This window comes from Sabethes cyaneus, chromosome 3 (assembly GCF_943734655.1).
Source record: "Sabethes cyaneus chromosome 3, idSabCyanKW18_F2, whole genome shotgun sequence".
Lineage (NCBI taxonomy): Eukaryota > Metazoa > Arthropoda > Insecta > Diptera > Culicidae > Sabethes > Sabethes cyaneus.
In genome coordinates, this window is record NC_071355.1 from 238,041,577 (window position 1) to 238,052,654 (window position 11,078).

The 11,078-nt window shown below is 40.9% G+C and overlaps 2 protein-coding genes across 2 annotated transcripts in view; one reads left to right on the forward strand and one right to left on the reverse strand.

Moving 5' to 3' along the window:
• Positions 1-7,383, reverse strand: part of LOC128742842 (MKRN2 opposite strand protein) — a 30,533-nt gene extending 23,150 nt beyond the window's left edge. Inside the window, exon 1 of the mRNA XM_053839320.1 lies at positions 7,269-7,383. The gene's annotated coding sequence lies outside the window, so the exon portion shown is untranslated. The remainder of the gene's footprint in view (positions 1-7,268) is intronic.
• A 588-nt stretch (positions 7,384-7,971) lies between these two features.
• Positions 7,972-10,567, forward strand: LOC128742555 (protein wntless). The gene is made up of 4 exons (XM_053838953.1): positions 7,972-8,203; positions 8,540-9,582; positions 9,645-10,029; positions 10,100-10,567. The coding sequence occupies exons 1-4, from the start codon at positions 8,098-8,100 to the stop codon at positions 10,204-10,206; spliced, it is 1,641 nt and encodes a 546-aa protein (XP_053694928.1). The 5' UTR covers positions 7,972-8,097; the 3' UTR covers positions 10,207-10,567.
• Positions 10,568-11,078: the final 511 nt, after the last annotated feature.

Consider the following 11,078-nt stretch of genomic DNA (forward strand, 5'->3'; position numbering starts at 1 on the left):
ATCCTTGGTAGTTAACTTATCAAAAGTACACCCCCTGGGGGGTATACTCATGATAAATAAGAGCTTACAGCTCAATACCACTTTCGGTAAGAAACATCAAAGTGTCTCGTAATTTCAGTTTCCTAAAATCCGATTCATTTAAGACGCAGGATCCAAAGATCCTATGACGCAATTGTGCTACCGCAGGACAAATTACGTCCTATGACGCAATTGTGCTACCGCAGGGCAAATTACGTGATATGGTGTACCGTAGTCGGATTCACATAAATTACAATGAAACGATTCAGCTCGCTGAATCGTAGCCATATGATAATTTAGTCTGCAGTGACCAGTCAGTGATCTGACAAGAATACTGCAATTTACCTTTGAGTGTTGCAAAAGAAATTTCGCAACCTTCTCACAAGGCTTAACAATGAAACTTTTCGTTTGACGACAAGTTTCAAGATTTTCCCAATAACGTACATGTTCAGATGAAAACCAAGATCGAATCTTTTGTTTTATCCAACATGCCGCAATTGGTAAAGCAGGTTCCGGTCCGAAAACCGACTTTTCTGCTCCAGATCTTGCTAGTTCATCAGCCCATTCATTTCCGGTTATACCAGAATGGCCAGGAACCTAAACCAGATGAACGGCATTTAGAATGCTTAGTTCTTCTAATTGGGTGTGGCAGGCGATGACTGTTTTAGATTTAGAATTAGCCGCACAAAGGGCTTTTATAGTACAGAAGTAGATAATCTTGCCTATCAGTTCTTTCTGAAGTGCAAACTGAGCACCACACATAATTGCAAAGATTTTAGCTTGAAAAACGGTGCAGTAACTACCCAACGAATAGGATTCCTTCAATTCCAGCTCACGGCAGTAAACACCAGCACCCGCGCGGAACCATCGGTATAACAGACCACATAGTCGGAAATTTTCCTTTCCATGTAGCCTGACATCCAATCCTCTCTAGGAGGAAAGTCACTTGAGAAAGTCCTATACGGGAAAGTACGCATGAGCGTTACATCGCTAGGAGCAAGGGCAAACTTGTCCTCAGCAACAATTTGCGACCACAATCGAGTATGACCAGTGGAACCGTTCACAGACTGCCAAAGGCCAATCGCGTGTAGTCGATAAGCGCATATTAGTGCCTCTTGCTTCAGTTGGCAGTGTAGAGGTTTAATATTGAAAATAGCTTCTAGGGCGGCAGTAGGAGTAGGAATGTGGACCAGTCAAGCTTGGAATTGAGAATCAACCCCACGTACTTCACCTCGTTCACAACATCAACATCCGAATCGTAGAAGCGTAGAGCGCGAGCTCCATTGGTATTTTTACGTCTTGAAAGTAAGACGATAGATGTTTTGCTCGGATTTACCGAAAGTGCAGTTTCTCGGCACCACGTCACGACGCGTAGTGCCTGCTGCATTAAGTCAAATAATGTGCTTATGCACTTTCCAACTACTAGGATGAGATAGTCATCCGCAAAACTATATGACGGATAGCCTAGACCATTAAGTTTCCTCAGTAGGCCATCCGCTACAAGGTTCCATAAAAGAGGCGAGAGAACGCTACCTTGTGGACATCCACAAACACTTTCCCAGATAACACAAAATCGTAATAGAAAGTTCACATTAAATCGTTTTCATGTCAATTTCACATTGGAATTGTATAATGATTAGAGTATGTCAAATCGAAGTGAACAATAAGTTGTTTTGCAGTCGTACGTGCCTTCATATACAATTCATGACTGTGAATTATAAAGCAGTATAGACGATTGCAATATTTGATTATATCTTAATCATATATTCAGGAGTATTTAGTTGCGTGTTATAAAAACTACGCAAAATAGAATTACAAATAATTGTCAAAGTTTTCGCACGTATATCGCCTCCACTTTGGTACATATATGTTCTTATATGGCGTGAAATATAACTTTTTCGTTTAGATATGATTTCGTATATCTCAGTTGCAATCGAGATATACAAACCAAATGGTTTACTGGGTTGCTTCCAAATACTTGTTTGCCTTAGGACGAAAAAAGCAATCGATTACTAAACATTTGTTCTATCCACTTTATGATTATTGAAGGCACATTATGATAACGAGCAGCCTCCAGAATGGAAGCGAAAGATACGTTATCAAAAGCGCCTTCAATATCCAAAAAAGTTCCTAAGCAAGATTCCTTTTGTGAAAAAGCAACCTCAATTTTATCCACCACATCATGTAATAAAGTGGTTGTAGACTTGCCACTTTGATAAGCCTGTTGTGCTGAATGAAGAGGAACTTCTACTAAGCTTGTTTCGCGGATGTGGTGATCAACAATCCGCTCAAGTGATTTAAGCAAGAAAGACGTTAGACTGATTGGTCTAAAACTTTTTGCTTGCTCGTATGTCGCGCGGCCACCTTTAGGAATAAACTTTATGGTTATTTCACGCTTTTGAGTTGGGATGTACAATAGCAATACTACACACAAACATCCTTCTCAGAATGTGTTTGAAGTACTTGAATCCTTTCTGCAGTAGAATAGGGTATATTCCATCTGTTGCAGGAGTATGGAGAGAAGCTGTTCACGGCCCACTCAATCACTTCAGTTGTGACAAGTCTCCGAGCAAAAGCCCATGAGTCTAAGCCAGTCTAAGGTTCCACACAGCCCGGAAAGTGGCTATAAAAGAGACATTCCAGGATTTCATTGTCATTCGAACAGTATTCACCGTTCGAACTTCGAATGTTATTAATCTGATAATCTTTCGATTTTGACAGTATTTTATTAAGTCGACTTGCCTCGCCGAAACTGAAGATCGTCATCGGGGATATGAACGCCCAGGTCGGCAGGGAAGCAATGTATAGACCAGTGATCGGGACCCATAGCCTGCACACCGACACGAACGATAACGGCCAGCGATGCATCAACTTTGCAGCTCCCCGAGGCTTGGTGGTCAGAAGCACCTTCTTCCCCCACAAAGATATCCACAAAGCCACTTGGAGATCACCTGACCAACGAACTTCAAATCAAATCGACCATATTTTCATCGAGGGCCGGTTTTTCTCGAACATCACTAACGTACGCTCCCTACGGGGTGCGGATATCAACTCGGACCATTATCTAGTAGTAGTACACGTGCGCTCAAAACTATCGACGGTTTATACCTCGCGATAAAACCGTCCTCCTCGGTTAAACAATCGGCAGCTAGACAACCCGCCAGTTGCCGAAAACTACGCTCGAGTACTGGATGAAGCTCTGCCTTCCTCTGTGGAGCTAGATGCTTCAACTCTCGAAAACGGATGGAGTATGATACGTTCGGCCGTCAACGAGGCCGCAACCGCGGTGCTAGGAGCGGAAACCTCGAGTGCACGAAATGGTTGGTTTGACGGGGAATGCCAACAAGCGATAATGAGGAAAAAAAGAGCTTGGGAAAACTATCTGAGCATATCCACGATCGAGGATTTGGCCAAGTATTAACAAGCGAGGAATTAGTTGACCACGATCCTGACCCAAGTAGCACACGTTGTCACAATTTAGTCGCAGCGACTGATATGCGACAAATTTCAATGTAAAATTTGGGTTGCAGTAACTCAAAATATAACAGTTGTGTAACCGAAATAGCGCAATTTGTGTAACTAAATATGGTTACATTAACAGTTACTCAATAACCAATATGTAGTATGTACAGTTACAAAATGGTTACTATTGTAGTTACACACAAGCTAGACACTGTTTTCAATTGGTGGCAAATTAGTCATTTTGAAACTTTTATTGCCTGGTGAAAATAATGTAGCAGGTTACAATATTGCTTGAATGCAAGAAGATTTATTTCAATCTATGTTGATAGCCAAGAAGTAAATGAATATAGAAGAATGTATTAATTTCGCTTGTTAGCTCAACACAAATTTTAATGCAATTTCAAATTTATGGTGAAACCTATGATTCTAGCTTTGAAAAATTCACGCGCTCTAATTTAATGTAGCTTTTTATTACTTACTTCTTTAATCAATTTATTTTTTGTAGAACAAATATGTACAATAAAAAAATTTTAATTTTTATTTTCTAATTTTTTAATTTATTCTTTGTCAGCAATCGTTCAAAAATGAATTGAAATTGATCAAAACTAAGTTTTAAAAGTTTTCGCTATCGCTAAGAAAAATTCATAGCCATTTTGCCTTTAGTTGATCATAAAGGTTACATTTAGGTTACATTCTAATTGCGCGTAACCTAAATTTTCTGTCTGGTTACGCTGTTGGTTACGGTAACCAATATTAAATCTGTTGTGGTCACCTGGTAACTAAAATATTTTTTACATCATCATGTTTAGGTTACATACTAACTAATTTTCATTGCCGGTTTCGTTCCGTTGTAACTTGACCGTTTTGACGTTTGAGAGTAAACATAATTGATAACTTAATACCAGTCGTTGCGAAGAATTCCCAGGAGAAGATTCCGAGTATCAGTTGAGTAAGCAAATGCATTCTTAGGTGCATTTTGCAACCGATGTTTATCTTGAGCAGTAGTAAAATTCTTGAGATGTATTATCTGCTCGATCCGTCATGTTTACATGGTACAGGTGACAAGTTGTTGCGAAAATATTACTGTTAACTTTCGTTGACTTCGTAACTGCTCGCAACGCAAAATTAACTGTTTTGCGACAACCAAGTTGATGACAGTTTGAAAAAAGGTTTCATTTGTGTCATTTCGTAACTACTATGTAACTTTTTGAAATTTTTGTCACCACAAAACTAAAACGACTGTTTAATTTTATGTGGCCTAACCCCTTACAAGCATCCTAAATTAATTGCACAACCTTTTTTTTGTTTATAGAATTACTCACAAGATTAATTCTATAAACAAAATACAGATTATTGTTTGCTCAATCGGTCGTGTTTACAAGGTAGAGTAAACGAGTTGTTGTGAAGATATTACTAGCTAACTTTTTTGCTTATGTAACGGCTCGTAACTAAAAATTGACTGTTTTGCGACAACCAAGTTTATGACAGTTCGAAAAAAAGTTTCAATTTGGTCATGTGGTAACTATTTGGTGACTTTTTGAGAATTTTGTCACCACAAAACTAAAAAGTAACTATTTTTAATTTTATGTAACCTAGCTCGTTACAAGTGTCCTAAATGTAACTGTTGTGCAACCTTTTTTATTTTTTTATTTTTATAATAAGTTACAAGTGCTACTTGGGGAGGAGAAAAAAGCACCAGAAGGAGGACAGAGATCGTGAGGAGCTTGAACAACTATTCCGGGCTAATGATACCCGCAAGTTTTACGAGAAGGTGAACCAAACTCGCAAGGCCCACACACCAAATCCTGACATGTCTAGGGACGACCGAGGGGATCTAATCACAAACGAGCGCGAGGTGGTCGATAGGTGGAAGCAATATTTCGATGAGCACCTCAACGGCGATACAGCAGCAGTAGTCTCGAAGAGATCCGGTCAGAAATTCGTCCGCTGAAGAATAACAGAGCCGCCGGAAAGGACCGACTCCCGGCAGAGCTCTACAAAAATGTCCAAGAAGCGCTAGCAGCGGCACTTCATTACATAATTTTTAAGATTTGGGAGGAGAAACTACCGGAGGAGTGGATGGAAGGTGTAGTCTGTCCCATCAACAAAAAGGGTGACCGGCTAGATTGCTGTAATTACCACGACATCACGTTGCTGAACGCCGCCTACAAGGTGATCTCCCAGATTTTATTGTGTCGTCTATCCCCAATAGCAAGAGAATTCGTAGGGCAGTATCAGGCGGGCTTTATCAGGGCTCGTGCTACTATGGATCAAATTTTTACTCTCCGACAAATCCTCCAGAAATGTCGAATATAACGTGCCCACGCATTATATTTCAGGGCAGCATACAATACAGTTGAACGAGTACAGTTATGGCAGATAATGCACGAGTACGGTTTTCTGGACAAACCGACGCGGCTGATCAAAGCTATTCTGCAGCAAGTGATGTGTTACGTGCCCGTTTCGGAGACACTCTCAAGTCCTTTCGAATCGTGCAGAGGGTTGTGGCAAGGGGATGGGCTGTCCTGTATGTTATTCAACAACGCTATTGAAGGTGTGATCCGGCGAGCGGGCATCGAAACGAGAGGAACGATCTTCAGCAAGAGTAGCCAACTGCTAATCTTTGCAAACGACCTCGACATCATTACTAGAAATCTTCGAACGGCGAAGTCAATCTACACCAGATTAAAAACGGAAGCTAGAAGGACAGAGTTCAAAATCAATTTGTCGAAAACCAAATATATGGTAGGAAGAGGCTCCAGAGAAAGCAACGTTTACCTCCCATGGGTAGTTACTATTGACGGCGATAAACTGGAAGTGGTTGATGAGTTCGTATATTTAGGATTTCACCTCCGACAATAATACGAGTAAGTATTATACCACCCCCCTAGCCCCCCCTAGTTACGCCAATGCTTGAGACTGTAACTTTGGTAACGGAGCCATACGTCCACTTGCCGTATTTGAATGATAAGTGTTGCGAACTATATTAGGCGGAGTACAAACGGCAAGCGGAGAGTGGCGTAGGCGTATGAAGCACGAGCCGAAGGCACTGCTTGCAGAGATTCCCATCGTATACCAGACAAAAGTTGGTTGATTGCGATGGGCTGGCCACTTCGCAAGGATGCCGAACCAACGACTGCAACGCATTGAAATCTTTTCTCTTCAAGAACCTCGCCGGCAATCAGGAATAGGGGGCCAAACATGCTAGATGGCTCGACCAGGTTGGTTGAAGCTGACCTGCGTGTGTCGAGACGCTCAACGAATTGGCGACGAGTACAGCAAAGAATTTTTGATACGGGAAGAGTCACCACGAGTCTATGATGATTGAAATAAATAAATAAATAATTTATTTAGGCCTCAGATAAATAGCGGTAAATTCAGTAGTGATCTAATAATAAGATATCTGAAATGGTTGACGTAGGACTACGAAAGTTTGGTGCAATGTCAGTTCGATTACTGACATAAGAACGCTTTACAGTTTCCCTGAAATTGAACTTGTAGTATTCGACGTACGTTATTACCGCAAACGGGCGCGATGTAGAATTTTTGTTTTATTTTTTGTAAAATCAGAACCATGCCATTGAGCGTGGTTGGTGTCATTATTTTCATTATGTCTGTAGAGTAAGCTCCTCGCGCATAGCCTACTTGATATTTAGCTTAACTGAACCAGTTAACAAGTGGTTGCATATGATATGAAACGACAAGCTAAGTTTCGATTGATGAATATTATCCTTGGTATAAATCGTATAAATATTTACGTATTCGTTATATTACAATGGTTTACTTACATTTTGGTTGACGATAGTCAATCCATAGGCGATCGCTTAACATACAACTCACTCACAGATCTTGAAACGGTGAAATTTCAACTATTACATTTTTGTATTCATAATATCTGAAGGAAGTTTCATTAATAATTTAAATAAACGTAATTACAACACTAGCGCAAGAAGCGAACCTAGAAGTAAACAAAATCCCGACATCATCGCACACGGCATCGAAACGTCAAAGTATACGCACGGAAGAACCAAATCATCGCAATTCAGATGCTCAAAATCCTCAAAATATTGCGCCCAGCAATATTAGTATGCAAATTGATTGCATTGTAATATTTATATAAAAATATATCAATATTCAATATTTATTATACTCTATATTAAAGATATTAAAGGTATTAAAGGACACCGAAACTTATATATAACTTGTAATAAAGTGCTAAGTAGAAGCAGTAGAAGCTGTAGTTGAGCATATGCTGGCAACCCATCTTTCTACAAATGCGATGAAATTGCAGCAGAAACAAAATTTATCAATGATTGTTGTTTATGTGTTGGAATGAGCGGAGAATACATTTTTTCGCTCTTTTTCTCTGCTGGTATCTGGTACAGCGTACAGCCATTCTTTCGGCATATGCACGTAGCGGCACGGCAAATGCGATCCACTGAAACTACAAAGAAACAAGCCGCCACCGCATCATACAGCAAGAAGACATTCGGGTCGGAAGCTGCAAGCGTAGTTTATCGAGAATAAAATTTTCTTCAACCAAAGCTATCGATTCTGGAAATACACGGATTTCGTACTAGGATCCACCGTTGACCGGTCGTGCACCGCCGTTCCGAAATGACGGGAACGATTTTGGAAAATCTCAGCGGAAAGAAGCTGAGCATCCTCGTATCCTGCTTGTTGTTTCTGCAGTTTCTCTGCTTTCTACTGGGTGGTCTAATCGGTATGTATCAATTAGTTTCTATTAACTACTGTGGTTCTGATTGTTTTACTCTAAGATGGCATTTGATTCAGAATTTTTATTAAGAAAATTGCGCTCATAGAAGTTTTTTGCACATTCAGGCCAAATTCGAAGTTCAAAAATGGCGTCTCGACGCCGAACCTTTTTGTTTATTTTATGATAGTGTTTTATTACCTGTACTGCGCTGTATGTACTTGCATGGTGTGCATGCGATGATGTGAGAGCATAAACAGAACCGTGTGGGTGGAATGTTTCGTTTGATTTTGTATTATGTACATACCTTTACATACTATTTTAGATTTTAATGCATTTTTTCAGCTCCCGTTCCGGCCAGTGTACAAACTATTTTGGCAACGATTTGTAAGGATGTCCCGGGTTCACATAACGACACAAGCATCTGGGTATACTCCCGCGGGGAAGATCATTGCCAGAGTCTCGATCACCTGGATATCAACAGTCACGATTTGAAAATGGCAAATCAAATTGTGTTCGTCTTTCAAATGCCCCTTCCACGAGAAGGACGTCAGTTGGATTACTCACGCTGGCAGCAGAATCTGATCGGTGTGTTGCAAACCGATATCGCTTACGATGCCAACATCCTGCTGAAACCACACACCAAAGTGACGTTCGATGCTAGGTTGGCCTATCGAAACAAAGGTGATCCGGACCAGGGTTGGAAGTATTTGGCTTCGTCTGTCGAGACGCGCAATCTAGATTGTGCTGCAGATAATGTGACAGATGAGTACCTGTACAATTGCGATGCCATTCCGCTGTTCGAATTGGGTTCCCTGCATCATGATTACTATTTGCTGAACATTCGATTGCCGGTGGACAGTGACATGGAGATGAACATCGACATTGGACACATTCAGGATTTGCACTTGTCGGTAATCTATCAGAACGGTGGCTTTACTAAGATTTGGGTTTCCCTCAAAACCGTATTTTTCCCGTTCATTATCATTATCATGAGCTGGTTCTGGCAGCGCGTACATATGCTGCATCGAAAGCCAGCTCTGCTGGAGTATATGTTGCTGGCCCTAGGAAGTGCACTAACTTTCCTCAATCTTCCGTTGGAATATCTGACACTGGTGTTCAATATGCCGTTTATGCTTCTACTGAGTGATATTCGACAGGGTATTTTCTACGCTTGTTTACTGTCGTTTTGGTTGGTATTTGCCGGAGAACACATGTTAATACAGGAAAGCGGAGAAAAGTCCACTCTCAAGCGGTACTGGAAGCATCTCAGTGCAGTGGCCGTTGGCTGTGTGTCGCTGTTTCTGTTCGACATTTGCGAGCGTGGAGTTCAGCTGAGAAATCCATTCTACTCGATTTGGGTTTCCCGCGTGGGATCAAAAGTTGCCGTAGGTTTTACAACTTTTATCATTTTGTTACAACAATTTTAACACGAATAATTTATTCACAGCTAAGCTTCATCATTCTGGCGGGCATATCGGCTGGACTGTATTTCTTCTTCCTCTGCTACATGGTTTGGAAAGTGTTCTGCAACATCAACATCAAGCGGAGCTCGTTGCCGTCGATGTCATCGGCCCGTCGGCTGCACTACGAAGGGATTATCTACCGTTTCCAGTTTCTGATGTTGGCTACCCTGCTGTGTGCGGCTCTCACCGTGATTGGCTTCATTATCGGTCAGGTTTCCGAAGGTCGCTGGAAGTGGGACGAGAATATTGATCTGGAATTTACTTCCGCTTTCTTTACCGGCGTGTACGGCATGTGGAACATTTACATTTTCGCACTGATCGTTTTGTATGCACCCAGCCACAAGAAGTGGCCCTCCAATGAAACCACCGGTACGTTGGGTCCTCCCGTTCTTAATTGACATGTGATAGTTAATCACTATTTCATTTTATTTTCCTGTAGAAAACATCATCAGCGAAGAGATCGAATTCAGTAATTTACCATCCGACTCAAACCCGAGTGAAATTTCTTCCCTGACGCAGTTCGCTCGCAAGGCAGCTTTGGACTAGAGAGGCTATCAGGTACGACCTTTTAAAGTTTTTGAAGAACAGTTGAAGATTCTGGTACACATATTTCCCTGCTAGAGGAAGGTTGGTGTTTCACCTTCGTCACATTTCTAATTTATACTGCTAACTTATTGTAGCTACCTAAGTAAAAGGTGTTGTTCGATGTTAGTCTGTCTGTGTTTGGTTCAATCGTAGTTCGAAGCAGACGTAGGATCTGTAAAACGCACAATCCGTAAACGATTCAGTATTAATCGGTGTCATATTGATAGTCGTGTAACATTCGTATACCTATTTAAAGTTGCATTTGTAGAATGTAGGATAACAGAATCTGTAAAAGCAATGCCTCTACAACGGTATCATTTTAATATACATTGTCTTTCCAACGATCTTTTGATATTCTTTCTATTGGTAGTTATTGAGGTGTGCTCTTTTTTGGAAAGAACTTTATCCATATGGTGTGAGATCAGTAACTCAATAAGTTTTCAGTTTGATGCGTCCTGACCTATTCACGTTAGCTACCTTCAATTTATCAAATCTTTTGTTATTACAGAATTATAATGTAATGTCGTTTCTGCACACGCGACGACCAAGGTAGCAATCGTGATCTCATCTTTCATCGTTAACGAAGGTTGTTTTTTTAAAAAACCTAGAGTCAAACAGCATAGCGAACAACCAAACTTTCAAATCCAAACGCGTGGCGCAAATTTGAAGCATTCAAAATGGTGGGTGCGCCGATTCGTACGCCGAATAGTTGGACGGCAACACTGGCATACAAAACGCGCAAAAGGAAAGAAACGTCAAAAGCCGGATTTCTGCTGTGGCGTCTGTGCTGAACGCTCGTGAAATTTTACATCGAATGTGAAAAACGTGTTTTT

What these genes read in the sequence shown, in the direction of transcription:
- LOC128742555 (XM_053838953.1), top strand. Translation starts at nt 8,098, where the DNA reads ATGACGGGAACGATTTTGGAAAATCTCAGCGGAAAGAAGCTGAGCATC. An exon ending in GCGTGGGATCAAAAGTTGCC is followed by an intron (nt 9,583 to 9,644) that starts GTAGGTTTTACA and finishes ATTTATTCACAG; the next exon opens with CTAAGCTTCATCATTCTGGC. An exon ending in GCCCTCCAATGAAACCACCG is followed by an intron (nt 10,030 to 10,099) that starts GTACGTTGGGTC and finishes ATTTTCCTGTAG; the next exon opens with AAAACATCATCAGCGAAGAG.